The following is an 18,131-nucleotide window of genomic DNA, read 5'->3' on the forward strand; positions in this document are numbered from 1 at the left end:
TTGTACAAGTTTTCAGATTTCTTGTACTCATTTCTTTGTAATTAATCAATTATTGACAAGTTTTCTTTGTACTTGATCAACTATTGATAAGTTTTCTTGTACTCATTTCAGTTTTCTTCTCTTTGCTTTTATAAAACTTGTGTGGTCATGTTGCAACTCTCTGTTTTGTCACGTAAATTGTATAGACTTTTGATTTGAGGAGATTGATGGGCTAACAAATTTTCTTCATATTACGCCTCGAGCTAAAATAGTTTTAAAAACAAAACCCAGAACTCTGATCCAACCAAACCAAACCAAACACTTGAATTTGATCTATCATACTTTCTGGTAAATGTTTCACATCAGTAAAAGCCCCATCTGTAAAAGTTCTATCCTTCTTACAGCCATTAACAATTCCTATGTCTTTTAAGCAACCATCACAAAACAAAATTACGACTGCATGTCCTCATATTTCCAACAACTTAGATAGCAAAGCAAGCTATTATGAACAAATTTTTTTTTCACAATTAATCCAAAAGAAAGGTAAAAGGGGTACCAAATCCGGATTTTCGACCCTAGTTTGATCATTTGATGTACTACAAACAAATACATGGAATTCAATCTTCAGCTGCTACAGCGGATGATCCTCTCCCAACCCTGCCATGAGTTCCAGCATCTTGTGCAGTTGATTTATACTTGTACCATGAAGCCCAAAAGAGATAGTTAGCAAAGTTGAGCAAGCTTAGGATGGCTAAAAACCAGTAAAAAAGCTCCAACTTATTGTGGTTCAAATCTGGTGCCTCTAACCATCCTTGTTTGCTTGGAGTCACCTTCTTGGTTACAGTATTCACAAGATTGACAAAGGCAGTACTTAAAAAGTATCCCAAGGAGAGTGATAAGAGTGCAAATGAAGTGGAAAGAGATCTCATCCATTTGGGAGCCTCCCTGTAGAAGAACTCCATTAGTCCGATCACTGTAAACATGTCAGCAACGCCAAAGACTCCATATTGGAAAGACAGCCAGAAAAGACTTATAGGATGCAATGGGTCCTCTATTGCTTTATGTCTTCTTTTGATCTCAACCACTCCTGCAATGGCCATTGAGATGATGGCAAGTACAAGACCGATGCCTACACGCTGAAGCTGAGTGATACCTGTTGGGTGACCAGTGATTTTTCGAGCCAGTGGGACGAAGTAAAACTCGTAGACTGGCAGAAGAAGAGACATGAAAATTAGGGGAATCACTGGGATTGAAGCTGAAGGAACTTTGAAAGATCCCAAATGGGTATTCATGAAATATCCTTGAAGTACTGAATATGTCTGCAGCTGTGCCATGCATGTGTTCATTATAATTGTACTCAGAATAATTGGGAGCATCCTGATGAGTATTTTGACTTCTTCTACTTGTGTTACTGTGCATACTTTCCATGGATCTGGAGCTCTCTCTTCTCGAACACTAGCAGCCCTCCCTCCTCGAACACTAGCAGCTTTGTCTAACAGCCTGTATCATTACAAGCATTTGAGGTCAAAAAAGTTCTGATTTATACACTCCTCTTGGATTGGGGATAAAATTTCATTTTTACTTGCTCTTTTGACATGTTTCATCCTTAAATTTGGTGCATTAGGATACTTTAATTGTCGAGCTACCTGAATTGGCTAGTATGTGAAATTGCATCTTTGTCATCAGTCTCGTATAACTCACTGGGATTTTCTGGTAGCGGTACATTTCTGTTACGTATTGCGGCAACTATAACCTGGAAAAACATGTTGATAATGGTTACGAACATGTAAAATTATTGTATTTATTATTTTTTTTGGGAAGAAGGGAACTTTCAAGTAGTTAAATGAAACAAATTAAGGAAGAGAAAAACCTGAGATATCTTGACCAGGGGGCTGGTGCTTTGGGATGGAAGGCGATAGAAAGGCTTTCCAAGTGCTAGAACCACCATACCAATAGAAGTAGTAATTAGAGATATCAAAAATCCCCAGTGCCAACCTTTGTTCATAGCTACCCAAACCACAATAGTAACACCTATAATTGATCCTATGGTTACACTGAATTGATAGGAGTTGAAATAGCTTGCAAGTGCCTTTGCTTCCTTTTCATCCTTTTGATCAAATTGATCAGCACCAAGTGCAGCAACTGATCCTTTAACTCCACCAGCACCTACTGCCAAAAGGAAGATGGTGCAATATAACATGACAGCTTTACCACCTCTTACACAACTTGATTTGTCGCAGGGATCAGGCTGCAACTTATTTGAATCTGCTTGGACAAAAAGTAAAAGCAATCCCTGTAGGGAAAACACCAATTATTGAGGAGGAAAGATAGATGAAAATTTGCTATTTAGAGTTAGAATTCATGTTATTGTTCTTTACCAAAACTTCCAAGATGCCAAATGATAAGCATGTGTAAAGTCTGTTCAAGTAAGTGTCTGATATAAAACCGCCAAAGATTGTGAGCAAGAAAGTTGACCCCAGGAAATTGGTGAGGGTGTTTGCAGAAGCGGATAGACCAAATTGCATCACAAAGTGAAAGTAAAGAACCAATGATGACATATTCGCCACAAATCCAATGTTCTCGAGAGTTATCAAAGCTAGCAGAAAACAAGAAAGGAAAAGGAATCAATTAATCTTCATGTTAACCAGTGAGAGCCATCAATAGGTCATATGTTCTGATCATGCACACTCACCTAGTACAAATATGCAAGCCCTGAATCCACCTTTCTTCTTTGTCATTGAACTCACTAAGGATTGAACATTCTCTGCATCCTGCAGTAGTAAGCAACTGATGTTAAATACTGTTAACGAGTGATGCATATTATACTAAGTTAGCATTGGAGTAAAGTACTCATGCAATTCTTAGCACAGATAAACCATACCATCTTTCAAGAGCCAAAGACCAAGGAAGATTGATGAATTCAAATGCCTGATGACGATGAAAAAACAGCCTTTTCAGCTGCCTATATATATTGCACCATGGATTAGATTTGCAGCAACTTAGTCGTGGAGAATCATTCTATTGTTTAAGTCCCTTTTGACTTTCTGTCCCTTTCCTGCAACCTTGGATTTATGCTCTAACTTAGTTGAATCAACTCTAGACAAAATAAAATATCATTTCCCTGATTCCATGTGGAGGTAAAATGTTTTATACGAGTATCCTTTGCTAAACATTTAACCCCAACGTTACTAATAAAATACTAAGACTTCTTTTGTTTCCTTTTGATGCAAATCCATACATCTCAAACAAATGTTGACATTTTCAACTAATTACTTCCAATCAAATACTAAGGTTTCTGAAAACAAGAAATACGTGAGTGCAGATTATAGTTACAATTTTATGGTTGACAAAAAATTGAAACATTGGCAAATTTTCTTGGATAAAAAGGAATATTACCGCCACTTGTGGCAATTTTTTTGAACAGTTGTCGTACGAAAGCCACAAAGTCACAAAAAAAAAATACAAACAGAATAAATTAAGCTAATCAACTATTAATGTCGTCAAGAAAATGGTAAAATGCTAATTTGGATTGCAGTTTTTTATCAAAAAAATTTTTACATTTTTCGTGAATACATTTTTTAATTACTTTTTTATCTCACATATATTAAATCACTATAGTATATTTTTCTACATAAACTTTAAAACATAGTCATCCAAACGGGATCTTAGGTTTTAATTAAAAGGTCAACTGAGGCCTAGTTCATTATCAAGGAGGTTTATTGATTGGTTTTAAGTTTAACAAATAAATTGTTTTTCTGCAAGGACAGTATCTCTGACGAAAGAAAACCTTTAGTTTAGGCTTCAAGAATTGGAATTGTCAAATCTAGGCAACATATACAACTACTAAAAATAAAGTAAAATAGACTCTTTAGTATTATAGAAACGCAGAAGAAGTCATAAATCGGAGATGTAATAGATTAATATAGAAGTCCAAAAAGGACGGCCTTTATTTTTTCATTGTTGGATTCAACTAAAAAAAAAAAATCAATCAATGTAAATTTATACACCCCATGACTTATTATAAGACAAAGTTTTACCTAAGTCAACAAATAACCTTGAAACATGGTTCATCAGTTTTTTTTTTTTTTTTTCTAATAGAACTTATTTGGAAGTTAGAAGTAGGAAAAGAGAATGAGAGCTGAACCTAATTCTAAGACTGTATGAACAACGGTCTAAATTCATTTATCTAGAAGGCTTCAAGCATTATGTAAAGCTACAAACATTTTTGTTTCTTTTTTGAAGAGATTAAATTTGTAGTATGATTTTCTTGAAGTCAAAGATCATCTAATGGTGTTATAAAACATTTAAAAAAAGGAATTATAAGTAATTCCCTTGATTTTTGGTGGGTTAATTTAATTTAAATACCATGACCATTTAAACACATGCTAGAGCAAAAACAAAAAGGGAAAATGGCTAATTCATCCTTAAACATTTTCATTAGTGCCAATTTAGTCCCTAACTTTTATTCCTAACCAATTTGTTATGTGAACTTATTTTGCAGTTCCAATTAAGAACCTCCGTGGCGCCGCCACCATCTAAAGCTGATCTAACTCCTAATTAACCAACTAAACAAGGGTGTTTTGGGAACGCTACTTATGAAACTGTAATAAATCAAGTATATCATATAAAAAATCACAAGACTATACTTAAGAAAGTTTTATATATGGTGATTTTTTACATGATTTAAAGATTGTATCTGGTGATTTTTTACATGATTTACTTGTTTTATTACAGGCATGCAAGTGGTGTTCCCATAATACCCCAATTCAATTAGTCAATTAGGAGTCAGATCAGTTTTAGACAGTGATACCACTACAAAGGTCCTGATTTGGAACTGCAAAATAAATTCAAATATTAAATTGGTTAGAAATAAAAGCTAGGGATTAAATCGGTACTAGTAAAAAAATTTAGGGTGAAATTGCCTATTTTTCCAAACAAAAATGTGCGATAATAGTTTTTTTTTTTCCCGTCAGCTACTTTGCGATTATAGACTGTGGGAGAAGAAAACTTGACCAAAAGCAGAAGGTTTGACTGTCTTTTTTTTTGGATGTATTTTAGAATGAAATGACTTGACTTTGTAATTGCGTATAATGTGATTAGATTCGGTAAGGATGAAGTAAAATAGTGAGTTGAAAGGATGATGATTCAGCTGGCTTGACTTTGTCTTTGGTATGGAAGTTCATTTAATAAGTCATTAGCCGATCACACAAGATAATTATAGGCATGGATATATGATTTCAATAAATTAATGATAAAGAGGCTAATTATGAAAAAAGAATTTAAAAATGTTTCTTTCTTTTGAAAGTACGGCTACTCTTGATTTTTTGTTTTTTAATAGTAAGTCTGGGTTATTTTTGAGGCTTAACATTCACATGTTGTAACTGAGTTAAATTAAACTCGAATAGTGCACTGCTCAAACTCGACTAATTAATAAACTCAACCTTGATGCTTGAACTTGAGTTTGAGCTCATCGAAATCTTGAAAGTTGAGTTGATCTCGATCTCGAACTCGAGCTCAATTTTGGTCTGCCTTACTCGAACTCGATCTCAAGTTCGATCAAATCAAGTATAGTCAATCTTAATTCGAGCTCAATCTAGCTGAATTGATCCCAATCGAGTTTAAGTAATATAAATTTATATTATATATAATCTAAACTAGGAACAAGATAGATATTTCACACTAGTAAATTGAAAAATTTTAAAAAAACATATGTATGTGAAGCTCGATTGATCTCGATTACATTCGAAAAGCTTTTGAACTTTACATATGAAGCTTGAGTTCAAAATCATCAAGCAATTTGAGCCGCTCAAGTTTGAACTCAAACTTTGTCAACACGAGCTCAAACTTGAGTTTTGACTGAGTAAGCTCGCGAGTTATTCGATTAAACTCAACTTGTTTGCACACCTAAAAACCAATGGTATAAAAGATAAAAATGAATAGGAGAGAATATGAAAATCAAATATACATGTGGACTGTGAATGTGAATGATGCACTTCAGCCATAATAAAGAATAAGGTTTTTGATCATATTTAAACTGTGCATTCAAGGGTAAGAGATCTTCTTGAAAATTTGACATCAGTTAGAATGAAAATTTGATTTTAGATTCTTAACTCTCTCGAGTACGATTTAAATTTGATCTGTACCTTTAGTTTTATAAACAAGGCAAAATGGGCATCGTCCATATTTCACATCTAGGATTGATTTTTAGATTTTTTCAATTTTATTTTGCCTTTCATATCATAAGTTTCCATTAAAGATTATATGCTCTTCAAAAGAGCATGATTGGAAAGAAATTTTCAAATTGCAGCCAATGAAGGTAAAACAATCTATCATTTTTATAGTTACAGGGTGATTTGGTCATTACAACGGACTTGAGACATATTAGTTTAAGATTAGATTTTCTCATAATATAGTAGTTTGAAATATAGTAGGTTTAAGGTTAAATTTTCTACTGATATTTGTAAACGTTTTGTGAAAAGTTAATTTATAATGTAAAATCAGGTCAGTTGGCTATTCTAATTAGATCTCCGGAAAGGTATTGTCTGGGACTTGATTTTTCTTATTTTCTAGGATACAACCGATTTTACTTGTGGCTTTGAAATCAAAGTCTACTAATTACTTACCGTCAAATCTTATCATCAATTACAATTTATTTTGTTAGCAACCAAAAAGACAAGAAAATTACATTTTTATGCAAGTCGTTTAAGAGGGATGCTGTTTGTGTAGATACAAGTCATCATAGGAATGTAGAGGAAGAAACTGCCACAAATTCAATTTGATGGCCTAATGTTTCTCAAAGTTAATATGGCCATTTCAATCTGGGGCAGCAAAAACTGTTGATCTTTCAAAGCATTGGCCTCATCTGCATCTGATTTATACCTGTGCCATGAAGCCCAATAGAGATGGTTAACAAAGTTCACAAAACTTAGGATGGCTAGGAACCAGTAGAACAGCTCCAACTTATTGTGGTTCAAATCTGCTGTCTCTTATCATCCCTGTTTACTTGGAGTAACCTTCTTGGAAAATGGCGTTCACTACGTTGATGAAGACCACTCAAGAAGCATCCAAATGTAGGGGTGGCAATCGTGTCAAAAATGGGTTAACGGGTCAGGTCCAGATTCGGGTATAACAGGAGATCCGCTGATCTGAACAGAACCCGTCAACTAGTGATGGGTCAACATGCTTGACTCGAACACGAAATTTTTAGGCTGGTGGGTCATTCGAATGACCTGAAACATAATTCTAATTTACTAATCTACCGCTATAATTTCTAATAAAACCAATTCCGCACAAGATTAGTCACGTAATCAAGTAAAAAAAATCTCAATAAAATAATTTCAAACCAGATCTAAAATAAATTAAAACACCGTAAAAATATTTTATCCCAAATCAGATTTGAAATAAGTTAAAACTTTAAAAGTAGAAAATAATGTAATATATCATTTGTCTAAACATAACAATTCCAACTTCACACAAGTTAAACAAATTCATTTCTGATTAAATGATTAATGCCTTTGGGATAAAAAAAGAATAACTTAGTTTAGTTGGATAGAATATTTTTTATATTTATTAAATTATTTTTAATTCATAAACAGGTTATCAGGTCAATCGTGGGTAATCTGAATTAGACCTATTTTTTTTTTTTGGATTCATCGGGTTCGATCCGATTCTAACACGAATCTACGAAACCTTAACCCAAACCCATTAATTTTGTATTAGATTCGTGTCATGTTTTCAGGTTGTATAAGAAATTGCTACCCCTACAAATGAGACTGATAAAGGTGCAAATGAAGTCGCGAGAGATCTCATCCATTTGGGAGCCTCCCTGTAAAAAAATTCCAGTAGTCCAATCACTGAAAACATCTCATCGATGCCAAGGCTCTGTATTGGAAAGAGAGGAAGAAAAGATTGATTGGCTTCAGTGGATCCTTCAGTTGTTGATGCCTTCTTTTTACCTCAATCAATCCAGCTATACCCATTGAGATGATCGAGAGTACGAAACTGATGCCTACACGTTGTGATCCCAGTTGGGTGACCAGTGAATTTTCGAGGGATACGGGGCAGGGACGGTCATGACCGTCCCTGAACGGTTCCCTCACAAACACAACCGTGAGGACTAGAAATAACCACGTCGACTAGTTTTGAGAAGGTGAAAAAATGACGTCACATAAATTAGTAATGGAAAAAAACTTTGACGCTTCTGACGGACCTCGTCATGAAGCATTAGCTCCATTCCACAAAATCCCGCTCAAATGAATCATCAAACAAAAAGTTCATTTGCTTTCCCTCCACAATAATTGCCATTTTTCATTCATCCATAACACCAGAAAATGGAAGCAAACAGAGAATACAAGAAAGTGGCTGGAGGCAAAATAAGAAAGTGGTTGAAGGCAGACTAGGTATAAGGGAAAGCAGGGAAAATACAATTGCACTAAGGTATATTACAGCAAGAAAAAGGAAGAAGTAGCGACAGAAGAGTAGAATTTCGCATCCGGAGGAGAGATAAAGCAGGAAACATTCAGGTAACAAAACAATAATAGTATCACATAACTTTCAAAATTTGACAAGGTCATGGAGCGATGTGAGTAGTTGTCATTGTTGGACAATGTTGTGAATGAATAGGTCAATTGATTTTTAATGGTTTTGGTGGAACAGACTGTTCACTAGTCTCGAGTAGAAGAACGTAGGTATTTTGGTGGCCAACATAGTGGAGGATAGGTGAGGAAAATTTAGTGCGCCAAGTGTTTGTGTAAAATCGTGTGAATGGGATGGAAAATTGCTTGGGTAATAATATAACAAGGGTACTCATTGTTTTTATGAATTTCTTATAGATTTTGTTGAAAGTAGTGCCTGCGTGCAGATTATACTTTATGTGGTTTGTACATACTATTCATGGCAACATACAAAGCGAAAGAAAAAGCATTACAAAGATAATTTCCTTAAAAATGTCTCTTACAGCATGTTATATAAGAGACATTTCACATGAATAAATAATGACGCGGAGTAAAATTATTATGCGGAATAAAATAACATGACACTCAGATTGGTAGACGCATTGCAAAGAAAAAAGTTATAAGTTTTTTTAGCTAGTGGGGTTGGACACCATGTTGAATAACTGTTACATGCAGTTAGTCAACAGTTACAGTAGAAGAACTGATATGTAATATTGCGTGAGCATACTGTAAAATTGCTACCTATTATTTGTTAGTTAACTCGTATTTGCATAATCACAGGATAAATAGAAGAAGAGGTTAATTGTTTGAAACTTGATAGTTAGGGCAGTAGACGACAATCTGAACAGGGTAGGCAAAATGAATAACGTAGTTTTTAACTTGGCACACTTAATGTGGAAAAAGGTTACAAGTTTTACTTTGCTAGTGTGTGTGGACATGAAGTTGAATAACTGTAACATACAGTGAGTTAGCAATTATAATATAAGAACTGCTTTATAAAATTTCGTGAATATAACTGTGAAATAGGTACCTCCTGATTGTTACATTAACTCATATGTATAGAGTAGGACAAGAAATAGAAGAAGAAGTTAATCCCATCAAACTTGATAAATGAGTGAGAGTAGATTGTAAGTGGAATTGATGAGGCAGAATAATTAACCTACTGTTAATTTTGACAAACAAAGTGTGAAAAATAAGTTATAAGTTTTCATTACTATTGTTACTAAGATTTGAAAGTGATATATTATTTATCTTAGTACTTTGTAATGCATTAAGAATAAATGTGGAAAGCATAATAGAACTGAAGTGCAATTGTTTGTGTAAAACTCTAGTTTAAATGGACAGATGCTCTGATCTCTGAAAGGGATGCATTGGAGATTAAGAATCTTGGGACTTATGGAAAAGAAAAGTTGGTAACATGTTATTTATTGTTTACCTCATTTCATATAAAAAGTATTGGTGTATGTATTACGTGGCTTTACTATTGAAATGGTTGGTTTAATTTGATGTTAAAGGTTGGACGACATGATCTGGACGAGAATAATATGGTGCGTGGCGTACTAAACTACCCCCTGATTTGGTAGGGATAATGATGAACAGCGGGCATGCCGATATCGGTGTAAATGGGCCTGTTCCATGGTTAACGAAATTTATTATTTGATTTGACGTAATTACTACATATTATAGTCAACATTATGGGTCATTGATAGGTTTATCAACTTGTAACTACATACAGTTACAGTTAATATATGAAACCAATTCTAATATTACATTGAACAAATAAGTTATCTTGAATTAAATCACACACATGTAAATACATAAATGTAGTGATCTTTTGGATAATCATATTATAAATAAATGAAAATTCAGTTTTCGCGGTGACCATTTTATTTATTGTCATAGAACTTACAGTTATAGAACCTATGCCAACAGTACAAATGTTAAATTTATAACTTTCACTTAGATGTATTATTGTATATGCGTGTATTATATTCCATTCTGGAGAGTATGTGGCTAATTTATGGATTGGTAATGTCGTCATGTAACTGCAGGCTGAGCTAAATGTGTTATATAATATTGTTGTTAGTAGGCATACTGTCATAATACACCAATGTCAGCTGCATATGAACGGACCTGACAAACTAAATTAAGTATAATAATTAAGTGTGACTTTATTCAAGTTACATCCAGATAAGTCTAATGTCATGTTAAGCCAATTGGAAAGTTACAGTGTGTTTGAAAAATTGTTAATTACATTGTGTTTAAAAACTATTACAAAATAGTTATTGACAAGTTACAGTATGTTTGAAAACTGTTACCAAAAAAATTATTTGGGAAGTTACAGATTAAAAATTAATACAAAACTCCATATTTGACTATTTGTTGACAGTGTGTTTGTAAGTTGTTACAAAATAGTTATTGAAAAGTTGAATGTTATTGAAGACTGTTACAAAATACTTAATTGGGAAGTTAGAGATTGAAAATTAATACAAAACTCCATATTTGATGATTGCATGTTACAGTGTGTCTGTAGGTTGTTACAAAATAGTTATTAAAAAGTCACAGTGAAAACTGTTACAAAATAGTTATTTTAGCAGTTACAGTGTGATCCATACAACAGAACACAAGCAGACCACATATAAATTTGGACCTAGTATGGGGTCCATACATGTCACGTTTGGACCCAAGAATAGCTTTCGTAGTTCAAAATTTATTACTCAGAGCACATATAAAATTCGTACACGTGCATTGTTATACAACATCGATCCAAACATGTCGACTAACAAACATAACTCTATAAAATTTGTTTGCATTATTATCATATTAAAGATCAAAACATATGCGGCCTTAGTTATGCTGGCATTTCTGTATCTTTAACAACAAAATCGACTGAAATTTCATACGTACTCATTTTCACAAGCAATATTAGTTGCTAGTTTACATCTTCTAGTGCCGCATATTACCACTCGAGAAAATAGAGTGGCTATGAATGAATGGCCATGATTTGTTATAAAAAAAGTCCATGACTAATTTTTAATGCAAATTGAGTAATTATAGTTGTTATTTGTTTCTAAATTGATCTTTTACCATGACCATTACCCCAAACGTTGAAGCCAATTAAGTTGAATGTTTGGTGAATATTTACAATTACGTGGTAACTCCGTCCAAAATTTAAGTTTAGATTTTAGGGCACCTACTCTTTTAATACAACAACTTTCTTTATATAATATTTGCTTCTAAATATTACTTTTATTACGAACGCATACCCTTTTTTTGTTGAAGCAAGCAGGACCATTTTGTGGTATATCACGAGCGCATATATTACGACATATCACAAACGCATATATCATGACAGTCATTTGTTGTGGTATTCTATGAAAAATACTATAATCCTAAAGAAGCACGTTCAATGGTATTGTAAAAATGTTAATTTTCAGTCAACTTTATAATTTCTTAACAACTTTATACAACCCATTACAGAACAATTGATGACTACTAATACTGGATATGATTACAATTATAACCCACTTGTCTAAGTTTGAATAGAGTGAAACATTGAAGGTGCCTGTCCAGGCACATGAATAACTTGTAATAGCTTATTAATTTCTTGTAACGTAGATATGCAGCATTCTCAATCAGGTCGACATGGAGGTCCAATAACAAATGTTCTTCGAAAAACACCGCAAATCTTGTTCAAGATAACTAATGTATGAAAAAAAAAATCTAGTCAGTTATAGTCAACATGCACTAATTCATTTCAACATTGTAGATTAAAAGAAACTGATAATAGGGAAGCGATTGAAACTGAACAATATCTTCAACAGAGAAGTACTAACATCAATAAATAAGGTCAACTTGGTGAATGGATAATCGAAACTAAATACACATAATGGAACATACGGTTAATAATATACGATGTCCAAGACATCCAATTAACAATACTATATAAATATGTGATGTAACGATAAAAGTTTGTCACCTGCGGTGATGGTGAAAATACATGATATGCATCAATATCATAGCGTGTTGAAATTGTCGCATCCTCCTCCTACATTATATAATATAACTATTCAACTGTCAATAAATCACTACCAGTGCCTATATTGCTCACTTCAAAAGCTAAATTGGACTAGACATTATAAAAAAAATTATATATCAAACCATTAAGATATCTTTGACGGAGTTATGTTTGAAAAAAATAGAAAATTTGGATGCATCTGGTAATAACACCCTAAATTAGGGGCTTTAGTGTCATTTTATTATGTATCTGGTAATAACACCCTAAAGTTTTCCTAAATCGCTAAGGAAATTTCCCATTGCTTCAATTTTCTTTCCTTTTCTTCAGCTGTCACTTTCATCACCCAAACTACCCTACCACTATCAACCGGTCACCTCACCACCATAAACTAGTCAAACAGTCATCTAACCACCGTCCATTGGGTAACCATAGCGTACCACTATCTACTTTTGCAGTGACCCATCTACTACCACCATTGAAGGAAACAAAGCACACATGCACCCATCGGTTGTCACAGGACCACCTCGATAGAGCCAGTGGCTGATACCATATCACTAACTGTGTAATCTGGTAAGAAATATTAACCCCTTGACCCCTATTTGTTGCCTTTTGCATAGTATTTTTTGCTTTAGAATCTGTTTTGAACTACTTGATGCTTAACTATTATGCAATGTTTCAAATTTGTAATTGACATGAACTTAAGTTATTTTAGACTTTAGATTGACTACTTTGAATGTAGAAACTTGGATTTAATAGAGGGATTGTACCAATCAAATTTGTATTGTGAATTTGTGATTTCTACATTTATTTCAAATGTAGATCTAGTTGTGAAATTTTCTGAAAAATTTGTTAACAGGTTGAGACTTGGTTGTTAATAGGTTCAAGTGTTCGAGCACGAGTCTCGAGCTCACTCGAGATCATTAAGTTTGGCTTGCTTTTGCAACTCGAGTTTGAGTTCAAATTCGAGTTTGAAACTGAGTTTGACGAGTCGATGTTGAACATTTTTTGAAGCTCAAGCTACTAATCGAGTAAGCTCGAGCCTAGCTTGATAAAGGTTCCTAGTCGAATTCGATCATTAGATGCTCGGGATTGGCTCAACTCGATTAAGAGCACTAACCTTGACGGCAAATTAAACCGGAACATTGTTTTTTCAAGTGAACTAGATAAGAAGATGAAATTTGATAAACTGATGTAATAATCATGTAAAAGATATATATTTAGCCACTAATTCAGAGCTTTTCTTACTAAAATATGTTTGCCTATTGGCTACAATAATCTGTTAGCTATCAATGTTATTGTCTTTCCCATTTTCTTTCCTTTTAGATTTATTTTGTTAGATGGAGTACAACTACTAACAATTTACTATTGTTTAAAGCAATGGTCCATAGCATACATGAAGTATGCATCGTGACTTTATTATTAACCACAATTAGTCCATAGCATACATAAAGGTGGCAAACTTCACAGGAATGAAAAACTTTACAAATCATGCTTGGGGATACCCAAAAAATCTGGTAGTGACATAATTAGGACCAAACTTGTTTCAGTTTCAACTGAGAAGAGAAGAGGACAGAGCAAAAATCATGAAGGGAGGTCCATGGATAATAGACAACCAGATCCTAGTTATGAAGCAGTGGAAGGCAGGGTACGAACGGAACCTTAACCACTTCAGGTTTGCATACCTATGGATACAAATTTGGAACCTTCTTGTTCATTGGATGTGCAGAGCAGTTGGATTTAAACTTGAAAAAAATTTAACTCAGTGAGGGAAGTGATAATCCCAATAGGAGGGGGAAAGAGGGTAGACTTATGAAGATATTAGCTAAAGTGGATGTTTTCCAATCGTTAGTGAGAGAAACTTTAGTAAAACTGGATGGAGAGAATACATGGGTAGAATTTAGATATGAACGGTGTTCGAATTTCTACTATAATTGTGGGATTATAGAACATGGGGATAAATCTTGTAATGGAGGAAGTTGGGATGGACAAAATAATAGGGAAGGACAGTTTGGAGCATGGCTGCAAGCGGGAAATATAATGACATCCCCTTTGAGAGCTTGGAAAATACCTAGCAAAGAAGATGTTCAGAGTCAAGTTGTAGCAACGAAGGTCAAAAGCGTGGCAGAAACAACAGTAGAGAAACAATATAACCAAAGCCCAAACACCAATGATCCAATGATGAGTAAAGGAAGGGATAAGAAGAACAAAGACAAAGACCAGAGAATGATTGAGAATGAGATAAGTTGGATGGAAATTCTGAGAGAAAACATTGATTAGAACATCGTGAAAGAGAAGAAGGAAAAAGATAAAGGAAGAAGTGAAACCAAAGTCTACAGTGATGGGGAGGAAACGAGAGGTAGGAAATGAAAGAACTAGTAGGACAGGAAGAAAGCAAGAGAAATGTAGAGGACAACCAAGCAGCAGACATGGTCATAGAAGAAAACTCAGGTAATAAATGATAAATAAGAATGGCTCTATTTAGATTCACACTTTTTTGAAAAATAATTTTTTCATCTACAATGTTACAGTAATACACAAATAAAAATAACTCCAAAAACACCATATCCATACAATATGTCAAAAATAACTCCAAATATATAACAAAATACACCACTACCCATCACTTTCCACCACCACGTCCACCAACTTACCACCACCACCCCTACATCCACGATCCTCTTTCCTCTCTTCTCTCTCTCTCCGCCCATCTTTCCTCTCTCTTTCCTCATTCTTCTCATTTTTTCTTCTTCCCCTCTCTCCTTCTCTTTCCTCCTTTCTTCTTTCCCTTTTTCCACTCTCCAATTTCCTTCTCCTCGACTAACCGCAACCTTCCTAGTCACAATCAAATCTGATTGCGATCAAGATGGTCGTGATTAGAGTGGTAGGTAAAGTCGCAACCACCATCCGTGAGCGGGAGAGGGGTTTGGGGTTGGAGGGAATGAAGGGAAGGGAGAAAGGAAAGGAAAGAGGGAGGAGGAGAAGAAGGAAAAGGATGAGGAAATAGAGGGGAGGAGGAGAGGAAGAGAAAGGAGAGAGGGGGAGGAAAAGGGAAGGGATAGTGGTGGATTGTGTAAATTTAAAAAAATATTCCAAAAAAATTATAAATTATAAAAAATATTCAAAAATATATTTTGAAAATATCTCTAAAAACAATCCAAAAAAATCTACAGTAAAAGTTTTTTATATATACAGTTACAGTAAAATTTTTTAAAACACTCCCAAAAACAGTTAATCCAAACAGAGCCAACGTTGTTGGAACTGCAGAACCTCAAGGGAATGGAAAAGAGGAATAGCATCGCCTAGCACCTGAGAACAATAGCATGAAAGGAGACAAGAAATAAGGCAAGAAAGTGTTAAGAACCAGCTGTGCTTCCCTACAGGACATTACCAATAGAGAAAGTACAGGGAGGCAAGGAGGGAAAAGAAAGTTTCCTACGTATCAATAAGGTCCTGACCCAATGGAAGAGGATACAATGGATGTTCCAAAGCAGAAACTTCTAAAGGTAGAAAGTTCTACCATTCACAGTACAGGGGAATTGGAGGCTAACCCCTTGGCGCCTCCATTGTGAAGGTTGCGGTATGGAATTATCGAGGTGCAAGAGACCCCTTGATAATTTTCCAACTAAAAGAGGTTTTGAACCTCTACTCCCCTAGCATAGTTTTTTTGAGTAAGACAAAAAATCAGGAAAAGTTCATGAAACAAGTACAAGAAAGAATCAAATTTGATAATAGCTTTGTGGTGCGCTCAAAGGGGAGAGCAGGTGGCCAAGCCCTATTTTGGAGGATGAAGTAAATTTGCATGAAGTGAATGTAACAGATTGATACATAGAAGCGAGAGTAATAGACTAGAGGGATAAATAGTCATTGGTAGTTGATAGGTGTTTATGCAACTATAGAGAAAAGTTTTAGGAAAGAACAGTAGAAGTATATTGAGAATAAGAAGAGGGATTGGGATGAGACCTGGGTTTTAGTGGGGGATTTTAATGACATATGTTATAATGGAGAAAAATGAGGAGAAAGATAGAGGCCAGAGGGAAGTTTTAGGCATTTCAATTCCTTTATTAAAGGGAATGACCAAGTTGAAGTAGGTTTCGTAGGAGTTCCTTGGACATGGTGCAATTCCGAGAAGGGGTGGGAGAAGTAAGGGAAGGGTTGGATAGGTGTTTGGGGAGTGTGAGTTGGGTTCAGAAATTTGATAAGCAACATTTGAACATGTGGAAAAGAAAGCTTTTGATCACTGTCTTTTGATATTGGATACAAATTCACATAATAGAAAAGTGAAGCAAAGGTTTTACTCTGATCAAAGATGGGCCAAGGACAAAGGAACAGATGGAGTGATAATAAAAACCTGGGAATGGAACAAGCTGGCTCACGGATGTTCAAAATGGTAAAAAACATAAAGGAATGCAGAATTGCTTTGCTTGAATGGAACAAGAAAGTGAAGGGCAACACAAAAGCAAAGATCCAGGAACTAAAAGAGAAACTGAAAGCAGTGAAAGCAGGAAGTGACCCAGGCAGTAGAGGGGACATAGCAAACCTGAAAATGCAACTTAGCTGAGCATATAAAGAGGAGGAACTATTCTTGAGTTAGAAGTCAAGGAGTAGATGGCTTAAAGAAAGTGACAAGAACACAACGTTTTTTCCACATAAGTGTAATGACCAAGAGAAAAAGGAACAAAATCGGCTTGTTACAAAAATTGAATAGGGACTGGTGTAAAAATGAGTAGGAAATTGAAAAAGAATTGTGTAATCACTATAGGGAACTTTTCACTCCTACAAAGCCTAGAGAATTTGATGAGATTCTGCAAAGAATACCTTGCATTATTTCCAGTCTGATGAATGAGCAGTTAATTAAATAAGTAGAAGAGACGGAAATTCAACAAGCTTTGTTCTTTATGTTCCCAAACAAAGCCCCAGGTGTAGATAGTATGTCTCCCTTGTTTTTCCAAAACTATCGGCCCATCATTAAAGTTGATGTTATCAAAGCCATTAGTAGTTTTTTTCATAGTAGAAATTTGCTTAAATATGTCAATGAGACCATCATATCTCTAATTCCCAAAATTGATAATCCAGTGAAGTTAATCAATTTCAGACCTATTAGCTTGTGTATAGTGCTATATAAAGTCATATAAAAAATACTGGCTAATAGACTGAAAAGGGAATTAAAGAACTGTATTAGTTCCTCTCAATTTGCTTTTATCCTAGGGAGACAGATTCTGGATAACGTTTTTATTGCTCATGAAATTTTACATTTCCTGAAAAATAAGAGAAGAGGTAAGGTAGGCTTCATGACTTTAAAACTTGACATGTCTAAAGCCTATGATAGGATAGAATGGAGATTTCTTGGGAGACTGATGATGCATATGGGATTTTGTCCCACCTTTGTTAAATGAATCATAGTTTGTATTTCCACTGTTTCTTATTCCTTTAACCTGAATGGACAATAAGTAGGACATGTCACTCCTACAAGATGGCTACGTCAAGGTGACCTCCTATCCCCATATTTGTTCATTATATGTGCCAAAGGGCTGTCTAACTTACTCAAGAAAGCTGTGGAAGCAAAAGAAATCACTAGCATAAAAATTTGTAAAGATAGCCCCATGGTCTCTCACTTGTTCTTTGCAGATGATTTTCTTTTGTGTTGCAAAGCAAGCAAGCAGGAAGCTATGAAGGTGAAGGAG

At 34.7% G+C, this 18,131-nt stretch overlaps 1 protein-coding gene across 1 annotated transcript; it reads right to left on the minus strand.

The window, feature by feature from the left end:
* Positions 1 to 358: 358 nt before the first annotated feature.
* Positions 359 to 2,945, minus strand: LOC113740686 (protein NRT1/ PTR FAMILY 4.5-like). The gene is made up of 6 exons (XM_072048730.1): positions 2,861 to 2,945; positions 2,672 to 2,750; positions 2,358 to 2,575; positions 1,850 to 2,272; positions 1,626 to 1,732; positions 359 to 1,479 (listed from the first exon to the last, which is right to left on the minus strand). The coding sequence occupies exons 1-6, from the start codon at positions 2,861 to 2,863 to the stop codon at positions 597 to 599; spliced, it is 1,713 nt and encodes a 570-aa protein (XP_071904831.1). The 5' UTR covers positions 2,864 to 2,945; the 3' UTR covers positions 359 to 596.
* Positions 2,946 to 18,131: the final 15,186 nt, after the last annotated feature.

This window comes from Coffea arabica, chromosome 1c (assembly GCF_036785885.1).
Source record: "Coffea arabica cultivar ET-39 chromosome 1c, Coffea Arabica ET-39 HiFi, whole genome shotgun sequence".
Classification (NCBI taxonomy): domain Eukaryota; kingdom Viridiplantae; phylum Streptophyta; class Magnoliopsida; order Gentianales; family Rubiaceae; genus Coffea; species Coffea arabica.

Coding starts and splice junctions, on each gene's coding strand:
- LOC113740686 (XM_072048730.1), bottom strand. Junction 2,576..2,671: donor GGCTTGCATATTTGTACTAG/GTGAGTGTGCAT, acceptor GTTTTCTGCTAG/CTTTGATAACTCTCGAGAAC. Junction 1,480..1,625: donor TCACATACTAGCCAATTCAG/GTAGCTCGACAA, acceptor GTAATGATACAG/GCTGTTAGACAAAGCTGCTA.